The sequence below is a fragment of the Zasmidium cellare genome, assembly GCF_010093935.1.
Source record: "Zasmidium cellare ATCC 36951 unplaced genomic scaffold M409scaffold_22, whole genome shotgun sequence".
Classification (NCBI taxonomy): Eukaryota; Fungi; Ascomycota; class Dothideomycetes; order Mycosphaerellales; family Mycosphaerellaceae; genus Zasmidium; species Zasmidium cellare.
In genome coordinates this window covers 131270-145570 of record NW_022986966.1, presented here as the reverse complement: position 1 = coordinate 145570, position 14301 = coordinate 131270, and the positions used below count along the sequence as shown (strand labels likewise).

General features: G+C 53.4%; 8 protein-coding genes across 8 annotated transcripts; 3 read left to right on the top strand and 5 right to left on the bottom strand.

Annotated features, from left to right (window-relative positions):
* Nucleotides 1-979: 979 nt before the first annotated feature.
* M409DRAFT_55755 (uncharacterized protein) lies at nucleotides 980-2812 on the bottom strand (the record flags this gene model as incomplete). Its single annotated transcript, XM_033813089.1, has 3 exons — nucleotides 980-2145; nucleotides 2213-2493; nucleotides 2553-2812. 3 exons carry the CDS (start codon nucleotides 2810-2812, stop codon nucleotides 980-982), a joined length of 1707 nt encoding a protein of 568 aa, XP_033666230.1.
* Nucleotides 2813-4024: 1212 nt separating this feature from the next.
* M409DRAFT_24189 (uncharacterized protein) lies at nucleotides 4025-4838 on the bottom strand (the record flags this gene model as incomplete). The annotated part of the gene is made up of 2 exons (XM_033807124.1): nucleotides 4025-4674; nucleotides 4727-4838. 2 exons carry the CDS (start codon nucleotides 4836-4838, stop codon nucleotides 4025-4027), a joined length of 762 nt encoding a protein of 253 aa, XP_033666229.1.
* Nucleotides 4839-5034: 196 nt separating this feature from the next.
* On the top strand, nucleotides 5035-5964 carry M409DRAFT_24188 (uncharacterized protein; the record flags this gene model as incomplete). Its single annotated transcript, XM_033807123.1, has 1 exon — nucleotides 5035-5964. The coding sequence occupies one exon, from the start codon at nucleotides 5035-5037 to the stop codon at nucleotides 5962-5964; it is 930 nt and encodes a 309-aa protein (XP_033666228.1).
* Nucleotides 5965-6253: 289 nt separating this feature from the next.
* On the top strand, nucleotides 6254-7196 carry M409DRAFT_67203 (uncharacterized protein; the record flags this gene model as incomplete). The annotated part of the gene is made up of 3 exons (XM_033817303.1): nucleotides 6254-6289; nucleotides 6340-6648; nucleotides 6699-7196. 3 exons carry the CDS (start codon nucleotides 6254-6256, stop codon nucleotides 7194-7196), a joined length of 843 nt encoding a protein of 280 aa, XP_033666227.1.
* A 3-nt stretch (nucleotides 7197-7199) lies between these two features.
* Nucleotides 7200-8713, bottom strand: M409DRAFT_67202 (uncharacterized protein; the record flags this gene model as incomplete). Its single annotated transcript, XM_033817302.1, has 3 exons — nucleotides 7200-7542; nucleotides 7593-7828; nucleotides 7877-8713. The coding sequence occupies 3 exons, from the start codon at nucleotides 8711-8713 to the stop codon at nucleotides 7200-7202; spliced, it is 1416 nt and encodes a 471-aa protein (XP_033666226.1).
* Nucleotides 8714-9218: 505 nt separating this feature from the next.
* Nucleotides 9219-10305, top strand: M409DRAFT_55750 (uncharacterized protein; the record flags this gene model as incomplete). Its single annotated transcript, XM_033813088.1, has 3 exons — nucleotides 9219-9274; nucleotides 9328-9421; nucleotides 9469-10305. The coding sequence occupies 3 exons, from the start codon at nucleotides 9219-9221 to the stop codon at nucleotides 10303-10305; spliced, it is 987 nt and encodes a 328-aa protein (XP_033666225.1).
* A 300-nt stretch (nucleotides 10306-10605) lies between these two features.
* M409DRAFT_67200 (uncharacterized protein) lies at nucleotides 10606-12129 on the bottom strand (the record flags this gene model as incomplete). Its single annotated transcript, XM_033817301.1, has 3 exons — nucleotides 10606-10781; nucleotides 10864-11712; nucleotides 11763-12129. The coding sequence occupies 3 exons, from the start codon at nucleotides 12127-12129 to the stop codon at nucleotides 10606-10608; spliced, it is 1392 nt and encodes a 463-aa protein (XP_033666224.1).
* An 838-nt stretch (nucleotides 12130-12967) lies between these two features.
* M409DRAFT_24183 (uncharacterized protein) lies at nucleotides 12968-14167 on the bottom strand (the record flags this gene model as incomplete). The annotated part of the gene is made up of 1 exon (XM_033807122.1): nucleotides 12968-14167. The coding sequence occupies one exon, from the start codon at nucleotides 14165-14167 to the stop codon at nucleotides 12968-12970; it is 1200 nt and encodes a 399-aa protein (XP_033666223.1).
* Between the last annotated feature and the right edge of the window lie 134 nt (nucleotides 14168-14301).

Below are 14301 nucleotides of genomic sequence, written 5' to 3'. Positions count from 1 at the left end.
GTCAGCATTTCTTATACGATCGATCGACATATCAGGCTTGAGTAGTGAAACAGCCACGTTGGAGACAGCCATGGACCTGACTGCTGTGTGTTTGCAGATGACAGTTCGGGACCGATGCTGTGCGATGGATCGAGCAAGCGTGAAAGCGGTGTAACGTGCTGTATGCATGGCGAAGGGCGAACGTCAAGGATGTCCTGGTATGCGTGCCGAGACAAGTCATGGCGTTCCCTGCAAAGCATGGTGGATCGAAGGATGCAGTTCCGAATGCGCGGATGGCGACGTCGAAAAAGTTCCGATGCGTGTTCGTCGAACTCAGAGCTTTGGGACTTCGCATTCACTGCTCCTCCTTCTCCTTCTCTCACAGACTCCTGTGTCCGATCATGTGTTGGCCATTCTCCCCACTCTTGCCACCCAAGATTATCAATATAGCAGCACTAGATCTCTCTCAATGCCATGAGATTGTGATGACTCGAACGTCATACACCGCCCTCCCCAGAATCCGGACTCGAAACTTCCGTGGGATGACTTCACAAAAAGGGGACCGAGTGAAGTCAGTCGTAAGCCAGAAGCTAGCGCTGCACGAAACAGCGCCATCAACGAAGATCCCAAAGATTGAGTTCACCGGGGTGTTCGGCAGGCATTGCGCAACGAGAAGATCCGGTTGGTGGCGGTACGTGCTGTGAAGTTGCCGATTTGAAAGATGTCGTTCTCCTGTGAACGTTCGTCGACGCTGCCCTCGCTGTGCTTGGCCTGCTACTGAAGTCCATGTCGGTCGCGAGAAAGATCAAAGGGGAAGAGTACAGGTTCGTTCGTTCAGATTCACATGCTCAGCCTCGGCCACCAGAGCCACGAAAGCATAACCCCGATCTTCACGAGCTGGCGCGAAGACTCGGGCTGCTGACCGTCTCCCAGCCAAGCCTCTACCACTGCACGATCATCTTGTAAACCGGTCGGTCGCTCTCGAGAATCCATCGCATATCTAAGCCGAGGCTTCAGCCACCTCTCCTTTCTCAGACTCATTCTGCACCTCGTCGGTGTTTGCAGGTGATCGAACCATGCCGAATTCTGTGTCCAACTCTGTGCGCAGCTGAATACGACGCTGTGCAAAGACGACCAGGAACGCCAATCCAGCGAGACCTGTTGCGACTTCCCATGTCAGTCGGATGCTGTCGCTGTACGCCCGAATGACTTGATTCTGCAAAGCAGGATCGTCTGCGAGCGAGTTGATGAACGCCCGAGTACCATATTCGTACGCCCGGCCATGCGACAACTTCTCGCGCACCGTCGAGTTTGCGATGTTGCGGTCGTAGTCTGAGAAACGACTGTTGAAGGCAACAGTGGCAATGGTAATGCCCCAGAGAGTTCCAAAACTACGCAGAACCGCCCAAGTGCCTGTTGCAACAGCGGTGAGCTCTTCGTGCAGCGCGCCTTGAGCTACAGGAAGGAGGACACCAATCGGCAAGCCTGCGCCAGCGCCGAAGATCAATTGGAAGATGACCCATTCAGCGGTGGACGAGCTGGCGTCGAGCAAGATGTATAAGCCAAAGCCGATGGCCATTAGGGCGAATGCGATGGCGTGGATTTCTCGATAACGGCCGTACTTTTCCATGACTCCTCCACCGACGCCTGCGAATACCATCAGGTTGATGACTGTCGGCAGTAGTTGAACTCCTGATCGTGTTGGAGAAGACTTCTTCACAGCCTGGAAGTAGAGCGGCAGGAAGTAGACCTCCCAATAAAGCAACAGCATGTGCAAGAACGTCAAGAAGAACGCTGCTGCCGCCGTCCGGTCCGCGAAGAGCTTCGAAGGCATGGTTGGCTCGATGCACCACGGCGTCTGTTCGTATACGAAGAACAGTCCAAGACCCACGAATCCTAGAACCAAGGGGAGGATGATTCTCCACGAAGACCAGGAGTACTCTGTCCCAGCGTAAGTCAGAGCGGAGAGTATTGCAACTGTGGCCGCCACAAAGATGCCATTGCCAACAACGTCAACTCTTGCTAGCGCAGAATTCCACGATGCCGGTCTTTTGTATTCCATGTGCAGAAATAGCACGACGAGGAGGAGGGCGACGCCGGCGATAGGCAAGTTGAGGTAGAAGACCCAGCGCCAGGTTGCTTCTTGTACGAAGACACCGCCGATGACTGGAAGCAGGTCAGTGAATACTGGAGTAAGGCATGTATTGCCATTTCTTGCCCGTGGCATACATACAAGGTCCAAGTGCGGTACAGACCGTCGCCGCACCGAAGATGTAGCCCATGACCGCACCACGTTGGCGAACAGGCACCATGTCAGAGATGATGAGATCGATGAGCATCGAGCAACCTCCACCGCCGACACCCTGAATCGTGCGTCCCGCAATCAGCATCCCCATGGACGATGCGCCGCCACTGATACCACTACCGAGTATGAAGAATACCAAGGCCGAGATCATCAGCCATCTGCGGCCAAAGATGTTCGCTGATTGACCGTATAGTGGTTGAAACGCAGTGCTTTGGGATGTCAGTCGACAGTCCTTCGTCTGCAAGACGTTCACCTCAGATGGACTCACGCAGATAGGAAGTATGCGTTTGGTACCCAGAGAAAGGCCTCTCCTCCCCCAAGATCACGAGAGATGGAGGGTAGTGCTGTTGAGACTACCGTCCCCTCCAGTGCGACCAGGCAGCTCGAAACACAGAGAGATGTTATGATCGTGTAGAACCTCCATCCTCGAGTGGGACTGCTAGACTTTTGAGTCCTTGGCCTGTCAGGGTCGACCTCAGGCTGAGTAGTGGTTTTGCCAAAGCTGTTTTCAGAATCACCTTCTCCCATTGCGTCTCTTGTCACTGCCTCGATTGTGCCGGAGTCGAATCGACATATTGAGCGACCTTGTCGTCTGATATACCGGCCTTAAGCTACTATACCACATGGTGTTCCCAATCACGAATCTGCACAAGAGCCAATCGCAAAGTCCGGAGTGTACGTCCGGCAGGAATGTGCATCCTTCCAGCCCTGAACGTGAAGCTGAGGCTGAAAAGGTGTGTTTGGAACCAGGTACGCTGTCTGGAATCCTCTTGCGCTAGGATTCGTCAATTTTGCCCTTCTTAGCAATTTGTACGTGAGTTGGACCTCGATGAGACGATGTCAACGCACTCTCCTTCCACCCTAAGCCGGGCGAATGCAAGAAGGAATGGATCCACGGGCAGACTTAGGAACCACTTCTGAGACCTCGGAAGGGTCTTCCGTCCACGGGCCCGGAAAATGCGTGCTGTTAAATGTGCCAGTACGCCATGCTCGAGAGAGACGAAAACTTTTATCGCACCTCGTGCACTGCTGCGAGCCCCATCAAATCCATTGACCCAAAATGTGCAACGTCAAAGATGTTCTGGCTTTGATGCTGCCCGTTTGTCTTGCTCAAAGCCAAGGAAACCATACAGCGCAGCGCCATTTCCAGGGCACGGCCATCGTGACAAACGCCAACAACCATTCGGAGTTCCAGTGCTGGCAGCTCCAACCTCCAGTTTCGTCCATCGCAGGAATAATTGATACTTTCAGCTTTGAGTCCTCGAACGCGCAATACGTCGTCTATCCGCCCAGGCTGAACAGCGGTGTTCACACTGCACCAACCAAAGTGTAGGTTCGAAGATGAATAGATGTGGTTCAGTCTGCTGAATCTTCGATGTATAGGCTCAGTGTCGTCGTTTCCGGAGTTGCGCATTGGTCTCTTCCAGTCCCCGTGCATGGAAATCGCAGCTTGGATGAGTTCTGGATTGTAGGGGGCGGACAGGGCACGATATTGTCGCTTGACACGGAAGGTTCAGGTCATATTACCGACTTCCCAACAGACTTGTCGAGCGTGGGATTTCAAATACCGCTGTCGAGTATCCCCGAGCATACCGTGCTCGGCCCAGGACCGTGCCATTTCAGTAGCAATGGCGGCACTCAGATAGTGTGAGGAGCGGCGAGAGCTGTCAGGAGCGGGGGATAAGGGTCATCTGGTAGCAGAGATCAAGAGACCTCAGGTGATGAGAATGTCCACCGAGATCAATCCCATGGCTGCGGCAATCTCTCACTTCCAGCAAGTGCACCAGCATCCATCTTTTCTTGTTCTGCCAACCTCCGCGCCTCACGCCGTGCCTCTCTTTGTACGTGTTTCTCGTCGTGCTCGGTCTGCATCTTTCGCCTCTTCTTTCGTCTCTCGTGTTCTCTACGTTCTTCTTTGCGAATCTTCTCGTCCACGGCATGTCGCTGCTCTTTGGACAGTATCCAGGGCCTGCTGAGCACGGTTCGCTTCCATTCTGCAGCCTTGGACCAGTGCACCGCCTCTTCGTTTGTATCTCTAACCTGAAAGAGTTTCTTCAGATTGACTTGTCGCTGATTCCTGAAGCTCGTAAGTTCGCCCTGTGCTCGCACAACCGAGCCTATCGAGACTGGCTTCCCGTCCACATGGACTGTAGGCTCGCCGAGATAGATAGTCACATCCACGTTATCGACAAGTGTATTCGAGGGGTACTCGGCATCGTCGCCAGGCTGTCGTTCCCGTCGCTCAAGTTTGACTTCAATGTTCGCGCCACTGCTATCGTCGATGGTGAGCAAGGTGTATTTACCGGCTGCCACGGAATTGATTTGCACAATGAGGCCCACGATCCTCACAAGGCGGATGGGATTGTTGAGATGGAAGAAGACATTCTGCCCTGCAATGACCCGAGATCAACCCATGCTCGTTCGGTGCAATGCTTGTACTACCTTCAAACCCCGGCTCCTCTCTCAAGGTGTAGACGTCGGCGGCGGTCAGCTTGTTCCAGGCGAACCACGTCTTCGACTCATCGAAGTAGCGTCGGGGGTAGATCTCGTGCATCGCATCCTGCGACGGTCGTTGTTGTCATGTGTAAACAAAGCAGAGCGAAGGCTGAGGAAGCGTTGCATGTGACGATGACGCCGCCCCGCGTCGAGCTCCGGCAGTCGCGTCTCACGCGTCAAGCTCTATAAATACATCTCGACTTGAAGACGCCCTCGACACTCGACATCACCACAATCTTCGATTCAACATCATCATGCCGAAGCGAAGTCGCGATGAAGAAGAGCTCGACGCCGGCGAGGCGCCGACCGAAATCAACCCCTACCAAGTCCTCGGCCTCGAGGCCAGCGCATCACAGGACGAGGTCAAGAAAGCCTATCGCAAGGCAGCACTGAAGCATCATCCTGACAAGGCGTCGCCTGAGGACAAGGAGGCGGCGCATGCCAAGTTCCAAGAGGTCGCCTTTGCGTTCGCCATCCTCTCCGACGAGCGTCGACGAAAGCGCTATGACACAACTGGCCGCACCGAAGAGAGTCTGGATCTGGACGACGATGACTTCGACTGGACGACCTTCTTCAGAGAGCAGTTTCGGGACGTGGTGACAGAAGAGAAGATCAACAAATTCTCCGACGAGTACAAGGGCAGCGACGAGGAGAGACAGGCTGTGCTCGATGCCTACACCAGAACACAAGGCAAGATGGAGAAGCTGTACACCATCGTCATGCTGAGCGACATGGTCGATGATGAAGAGCGATTCCGTGCGATCATCGATGAGGCTGTCGCCGACGGCGAAGTGGAAGACTTCAAGAACTACAACGGCGAGAAGGAGTCGGTTCGCGAGAAGCGACTGGAGAGGGCCAGGAAGAGGAAGGAGAAAGAAGCCAAGGAGGCTGATAAGGCTTCGCAAGAGATTGAAGAGGAGAAGTCTAAGAAGAAGGGAAAGAAAGCGAATGGCGATGCTGGTGGCATGGGCGACCTGGCTGCTTTGATTCAGCAGAGGCAGCAGGGCAGAGCTGAGAGCTTCTTCGACAGGTTGGAGAATAAGTACGCTCCAAAGGGCAAGAAGGGAAAGAAGGCTGCGCCGGTGGATGAGCCACCCGAGGAGGCTTTCGCGGCGAACAGGAAGAACACTGGCAATGGTGACGCTGTGGAGGGTGCGAGGAAGAGCAAGCGGGCGAAGAAGTGAAGAGGTTCTCATCTCGACTCTGTCCTGGAAGAATAGCTCGGGACAGGATACTTAGGAGTTCGACCTGCATTGTACTTTATAGGATGACCTCATGATACCCTACGTTGACATTGTCGATTTCTTTCAACTTTTTGATGCACCATTTGATTGGCGTTAATCAAAATCCGGCCTAAATTTCGACGGCTATGACGCTTCGACTTGATAAAACGCCTGTTGAAAACCATGTCAACGACTTCATCATCCAGTCTCCTCCATCATCAAAATCTACCTCCATCAAAACGATACGACAATGTCCAAATCACTGCTAGTCATCGTCACCGGCGCAGTACGAACTCCCCACGCCCGAACGACATTTTCAAAGACTAACCGTCACAGAATCGTGGCATCGGACGAGCCATCTGCGAAAACATCCTCTCAAGGCCAGACTCATCCGCCATCAAGCTCTTCGCAACTACGCGTAAAGGCGATAACCTTGGTCTCTCATCCACGAACAGCGGAAGCGAGGTTCTCTATCCAAGCCTTGACATCTCCAGTCGGGACAGCATTCACGCCTTCAAGGACGAGGTCAAGCAGCATGGCGATGTCAATGTACTGATCAATAACGCTGGTGTCAATCTTGATAATCAGTATAGCCCTGAGACTGCGAAGCAGACTCTTGATGTTAACTATCGAGGGACTGTGGAAGTAAGTCAGGCCTCACTTCGATGTTGTTCCGAAAACTAACAGCATGCCAGATGTGCAAGACTTTCAAGCCCCATCTCTCCAAGACCGGACGAATAGTCAATCTGTCATCGGTTGCTTCAACCCTGAAACTGTACGACTCATCTATCCAAGATCGACTCCGAAATGCCGCCCGTCTTTCAGAACTCGATGAGCTGGCTGAAGAATATGAGGCCGCAGTCAAGGCAAAGACTGAAGCCGATGCTGGCTTTGGCCAACCTGGCAGAGCCTACTCATTTTCCAAGGCACTACTCAGAGCAGCAACTGCTATCTCGGCCCGAGAGGATCGCGAAGCCAATCCAAAGTCCGAGGTTCTCATCAACTGCTGCTGTCCTGGTTGGGTGAGCACCGACATGGGAAAGCTCGTCGGCCGCGCACCAAAGAAACCAGAAGAAGGCGCTCGGATTCCAGTACGACTGGCGTTCGACGATTTGAATGGGACGACTGGAGAGTACTGGGCCAACGACAGTGTTCGATCGCGAGAATCTGGGAAAGTGCAGCCATGGGTTTGAAACTCATAACTTGACATCGCTACAGAGCATCCGCTCTAACCTCTTGGTGTTCAGCATGTCGGGTCTGAGATCGGCGAGTGTCTTCGCGCCCAGAAATGCCATGTTGGTCTGCAGCTCTTTGCGCAGGAGTTGGATCATTCGACGGATGCCGTAGTGGCCATAGCCTGCCGACATGCTGAACAGCGTGGGACGGCCGATACCAACAGCACTCGCGCCCAGGCACAATGCTTTGAGGATGTCTGTACCTCTCCGAACACCACCGTCCACGAAGATCTGCATCTTCCCGCCGATGATGTGCGGTGCGTGCTTGCGGATCTCCAGCAGGGTCAGAAGAGGTGGCTGTGAACTATCTCTGCCGTCAGTGACGTTCCTTGAGCACTGGTCTCGACGACTTACGTATCCTGAGATCTCCCGCCATGGTTCGACAAGACTATCCCATCGACACCGTGCTCGTATGCCAGTACAGCATCGTCGACGCACTGGATACCTTTGATTACAATCGGCAGCTTCGTCACAGATCGCAGCCAATCGATAATCTCCCAGCCCACATCTGCGTTGATGTACGAGTTCATCGATGCTGCGATACCTTTACTTTGCGGCGTTTCAACAATCGACTCCAGACTTTCTTCGATCTGAGAGTGGTCAGCTGAAGACTTTCGAAGTTTGTCCATGCTACTCACTTCATCAATCGACTTCGACCGCTCATCTCTCTCCCGATTACCCGTCACAGGCGAGTCAACCGTCAGCCAAATCGCCTTAACTCCCGTCCGTTCCACCCTCTCCACGAAGGCCTTGGATATTTCGAGATCTTGATTCAGATATAGCTGCCAAAAGACCGGCTGCTCCTCGCTTACTCTGGCCTTCATTATTGCTTCGATAGGCATGCTGGAGACAGTGTTCACGACCTGAACAACACTTTCCTTGCCGTCTGCTTGCGCAATGGCACACTCGCCGTCAGGATGCACTAGCTTTCCCAGGCCAACCGGAGATGTGTAGATCGGTAATGACGACTCGTACCCTAGAATGGTCGTGCTCAAATCCACCGCTGCCACTCTCCGCAATACCCTTCCCCTTAGGAAGACCTTCTCGTACACACGGCCATTCTCCCGCAGACTGACTTCATTGTCCGCACCAGACGACACATACGCCCATGCCACCGGGGTCATGAACTCCTCCGCCACCTTCTCAAAGTCCTTCAAACTAATCATACTGCTCAACGGCGGCGCCTTGCGACTCTGCTCCTCGGCTTTCTTCTCCGGCTTCATCTTCGGTATCGAGTTCGGATCGACAACACCTCGCCGTGCTCCATCACCCAACGTCTTCTCCACAAGTTCCAGATCGTGAAAGGTCTCGTACTGCTCTGTGGCATCTTGGCCGGCGACTTTGAGAATGAGACTCGCTCCGCCGGGGTGTTGATCGATGAAAGACGTGACGTCCCAGATTGTCCCCTTGATGGCTATCCAGCATGAGTCTCGGGTGTTGTGGCTCGCCAGTTCGTCGCCTGAGATGGTCGACATTTTTCCATTGGTTATTAGATCGGAGTTGATGAGCCAGTGCGGTTAGATGTTGGTGGATACGATAAGTCTGACCCAGTCCAGATCAGAGCAAGTCAAGTTCGGCCTGCCGTAGGTGTTACAGAGATTCTCCGCAGAGACACACCGTCTAGCGAGCATCAATTCCAGCCATACGCAGACAGGACGAGGGTCAAAAGGCGGATAAAGGTCATGTTGGGGAGGTATTGGGGGTCAATTGGGGGGTCTTTCGGTCTTCATCCTGCCGAAGGAGAGCTCTGTCGGCAATTGAAGGAGCTCGGCCTCGTTGACCTCACTTCACCTGGACAAGGGCGACATGCGTGTTGTGTAACAGAGTTCGCAGGGCTTCTGGTAGAGCACTGCGTTGCGGTAGTACTTCAACAATCGAATTCGAGAAGTCAATGCCAAGTTGGTCGTCTCTTTGATCGATCTCCTTGGTCCACGCCACCTACAGCATCGATCCCCTGCAAACGGATATATTATCGAGGAGATGTCAACATCAAATGATGGCGAGAAGATCAACGTCCTGCTCTTCGGACTAGGGGCGTAAGTCTACTCGTAAATCCACATTCCAAGATATATTCACTCACCATCCACAGCATCGGCGGCTTCTACGCCTTCATCCTCAGCAAGAACCCCAACGTCTCCCTCTCCGTAATCGCTCGATCCAACTACGAAGCCGTCAAACAAAACGTACTTACCACCTCCCACCATCCCATCCCCAGCTAACCAACCCCCAGGGCCTCCACATCACCTCCGCCCTCCACGGCACCCACACCATAAAACCCACCAACGTCTTCCAAACCCCCTCGGACGCCACCCCCCTCAAATTCGCCTACATCATCCTCGCCCACAAAGCCATCAACCCCAGCACCATCCCCCCTCTCTTCAAAACCTGCGTGTCCGACTCAACGACCTTCGTAATAATCCAAAACGGCGTCGGCAACGAAGACCCCTTCCGCTCAACTTTCCCTGCTAACACAATCATCTCCTGCGTCACCTGGACAGGCGCCGTGCAGACCTCCCCGGGCGTGATCGAACACGGCAAAAATGAAGATATGCAGATCGGGCTATTCCCCAACGCCACCCTCCCCACCAACATCGAACAAGACCGTCTGAAAACTTTCGCCCACCTCCTCACGACAGGCGGCACGAAATTCAACATCGAATCGAACGTCCAGCTCAAGCGCTGGGAGAAAGTCATCTGGAACGCCGCCTGGAATCCCCTCACGACCCTCACGGGGACATCCGTGCAGTCCTACCTGCGCTCCTCCCCCGCCGCAACACAGACAGCAAAATCCCTCATGCGCGAAGTCCTCCTCGTAGGACAAACGCTCGGGATCCCGCTCGCGGACTCTTTACCGGATGAGTTGGTCGAGAAGGTTCTGGATATGCCCGGGGAGGTGTTCAGTAGTATGTACCAGGATCGGAGGGAGGGACGGGCGCTGGAGAAGGAGGTGATTCTGGGGGTTCCGTTAAGGAGGGCGGGGGAGTTGGGGTTGGAGGGACGGGTGCCGGTTTTGAGGGCGATTTGGAGTATGATTGATATGGTGGATCGGGGGATTACGGGGGTGTAGGGGCTTTGTTTTCTGTGAGGATTGGAATGTTCGCTGCGGTTGCTTGGGAGGTGGGATTTGGTCGCCTTGGAAATTATATCGGAGGGATGTTGGTGCTTTCTAGTCGAGGCGGAACGATGAGAGTAGACAGTCTGGAGGCAAGCGAAGGAGCACAATCTGCCCTCGAAGGTCAGCCAACTCGTACAGGTAGTACATATAAACACGGCCAAACCCCAACGCCTCGCTCGAAAGTCATGTTTTGAATATAATCGATGAAGGGGTATCTCCTTTAAAGTTCCGACCTCGCCATCACCGTTTCTTTTATGTATACCATCCTCTTGCGCCCACCTGAGTCGCCGGTTCCGCTTCTCGATTCGGTATCATTGGCTCGCGAATATCGAAGACTTTGACCAGGCCCTGCCAGGTAGCCATATCGATTGAGAACACGGCCTGATGCCGTTTCACATTGCTTGACTTGGCATGCTCCTGCCTCTCTTCTGCTGAGGCGAAGTTGACCGGTGCTACGGACGTTGATCGTTAGTGGGATCATATAATATAAAGGTTTTGGTCTGGACTTACTTATCACTGGTAGCCCATCCGAGTCTGAACCAAGCCCGACGTGCCCTTCTTTGATGAGGAAGGATAGATAAAATAAGTTCTCCACCGTCTGTCCAAAGTCTGTGGGATGGAGGGCGTAGTCGAACAAGATAGGTCCTCCTTCTGCGGTGATTCTGTGTTCTCGAGAGAAGGCCTTTCCCTCCGGTGTATTCAAATCTTCAAGCGAGTCGAACGTCTGCGATGCCAACGAAGACTTGTCGTTGATGTGCTTCATGAGATGCTTGCGAATGCGAGCGCAAATGGCTGTAAGGCCATTCTCATCCGACTGCGATAGGTCTGCTCTTGTGAGTGCTTCGGGTCTCGTTTCCCTGCTCGTGTCTTTGGTTTGCCTTGCTGTTCGCTGCGTCTGCTTTCGTTGTTTCTTCTCCACCGATAGTGGTCCGAGAAGGAACGATGGGCATGGCGGTCGCGAATTGTAGGGAAAACAGACATGTCGTCCCAAGAGCTCCCAATCTAAAGCACCACCAATATCGTCATCGTCGTCATCCTGGTCCTCGTCGTCATCGCGACGCTGTGTTCTTCGCCGTTGGGTCTGCTTGGCATTTCCAGCGTCTTCAGCATTTGCTGGACCTCCGTTCCTCATAAAGTAGATGCACTTTGAGAGGAAGTCATCCACGTCTATTCCACTGCTCTTGTCGCCCAACACCAGCTGTGCCGACTTCTTGTATGCCAGGTCGGAGACATTGACCATGAGACGTGAGTCGAGGGTGGCATCGTTCGTCTGCTTGACATTCTTGAAGACGTTGTTGGCACGATTGATAGTCTGCGCTAATCCGTCTCCGTCTCCTCGTAGCAGCTCGTCGCGATTCTCTGCATGCTGTGTCAATCGTGCCAAAACGTATTTTTCTGCTTGTACTTACCATTGAACTCGCGCTCAAGAGCTCGCGATTTGCGCTTCACTTGCCGCCTTATCTCTGGATTCTGGTTGGGATCGAAGTATTTCGTGAACTTGTCATCTTCCTCATCTTGAGCCTCGCCCGACTGTGTCGCCTGTTCTGTCCGCTTCCTCTTTTGTCCTCTTGCCGTCTCGCTCTCATCAGATACTGGTGTTGGAAGGGAATCCCGGCGTGGGGGGTCTACGGCACGGCCTTTGCCCTTGTCGCGTTGCATGGCACGTGGATCGCGATTCTCTTGCTCGCTCGTGTCGCTGGGTTCTGGCGAAGGTGATGGTGTATTCGAGGAGCTGCGTGCAGGGTGGAGAGTCCTGCTATGGTTCAATCGCGCCATGTCGCATAGCAGTCGAGGTGGATAGCCGCGATGTTGGTCTCAGTATGCTGCGGTTTCAGACGCGCCTGCCCGTGCCGCTGAGGCCGCCGTGTTGTCGTCGAAGTAATGATGACAATGAGGCGAAGTCGTCAAAGCAGAGCCACAATCGCGAAGGCTGCGGAGATATTCCGTTTATGGCAGAGCGAAAGTGAAGTGAAGGTGTTGTTGGGTATCGCGCCTTGAACTCGGGCCAGATCCGTCCGTGTCGCAACTGCCATCGCGCGACGTCACGCGAAGTGCCGAGAGACGTGGGATCGCGAGAAAATAGTCGTGGGACTTCCAGCCATTTTCACATGCAAATGCTCTGGCGGTCGTCGCAACAAATTCAAAGTAATGCCAATGTAGGGCGAGGGAAAGTAATGGTACATAGTTCTATCGATCAATTGACAAGCCTTAGCTTTTCCTGCCTCACCTGGCTTCTGAGGAGAAGATATCTCAGCAGCAGTTGAACAAAGGCAATTGATTTCTCAATTGAACTGGGTGTGGCACAAACTCTGCTGGCAAAACAAAATTCGGAATGCTCTTCGAAGAAAGCATTCGTTGCAGCCCCTGTTGGTTCTGCTCCCTGTCTTCGACTCCAGTCTCCGGCCACCGGTCTTCGACTTGTTCGTATCGTTGCTTTGGCATACGCTTGTCCTCTAAGTGGTTTGGGATCCCCGAGCTGCGCATGTGGCTACTTCCGGTCCTTATTTCAGTGTGGCATACTCATCGCAACTGCCAGCCGACTCGACTCCAAGATTCAGGAGAGATGCTGCATGCAGACTTCCATTCTGCTGAGCAGGACAAGAATACCCACCATTCAGTGGCCAGGCTTCTCATATATCAGCATGAGGTCCTTTGGAGGTGCTCCATATCCTGCAAAGAAAGCCGTTACGCCCGTCAAATCACCGGATATATCTCTGAACCCTCGAATGAGCATCTGTGCTCTGCTTCTGACGTCAGGTGAAGTCGTTCTGTGCGAGAGACACAACAACGATTCTGCGATGCCGACGTGGGTCGAGAAGGTCTTGCAGGTTGGTAGGCTGTGCATGTTTCGATAAGTTTGTCTCAGTGAAAGTGCCTTTTCGCCGCACTGCAACATCTTCTCCGCGATGATATCCCAGGGTCGTGTGCTGGAAGGGGAAGGGAGAGACTCGGCGAGTACGGATTTGATGACGAAGTAGTGGGATTCGATGATGAGGGCGTTGATCGAGTCGATGATGAGGCGATTGAGTTCTGGAGAAGGCGGAGTCGTGGGAAGGTCTGAGACGTCTGGTATGCCAACCAGGAGGATATAGTCTTTGTGCGCCTGTCTCCAGACTTTCACCCAACGCTGTAGATTCCTGCGGTGCTCCAACACAAATTGTGGAATTTGGTCGGCATGCCTACAGCAGGCATACTTGCCGATGAATGCCCATACGGCGTGACAAATGCGCATCCAGGAGCCCATGAAGTCATGAGGAGAGAAGAACTTCATCACTGGAGGTTCTTGGGCCCAAACTTCTGGCGCATCGATACCAATGTCGAGCAGTGGACCATGATCGAGAGCGGGCATCGTGTCTTCAATGTCCATCTGCAAGAGCATGTTGGTTAGACCATTGATACTGTCCTGGCTCGTCTCTGCTGTCTTGGTGTTGTGTTCATGCCCCTTCAGCGCTTTTCTGGCGTTGGCCAGTATGGTCATTGCACCTTGGAGATGGATTGCGGCGGCTGCACTGTCCCCTCGAAGACGGTCAAAAGTGAACAGCAGAATGCAGCACATCAGCACAAGATCGGGCGAAGGGTTAGGTGTTCGATCCATGTAGACTCGAAGCTTTTTGATGGACGCTTGGTATGAAGCGAAGGATGTTGCGGATATGAGGCCTTCGTTGCAGTGATCCAAGTGAGCGCCTGACACTGCCAATACTGCTTGCCGGACCATTGGCTCTGATTGACTTCCCTGCAGGACAAATCCATCCCAGAAGCGGCCTGGCAGATAACCCGAAAGATCGAGAGCGGCAAAGTTTACGAAGTAATGCATGGTTTTGTGGTCTGTTGGACGATCATGCATGCCGCATGAGATGCCATAGGATACATGCGGGAGAGGTGAGGGTGTTCCGAATGTCCATGTCGACGAACCCGTATTTTCGGAACTGTTTAGCGCATTTGTCTCCT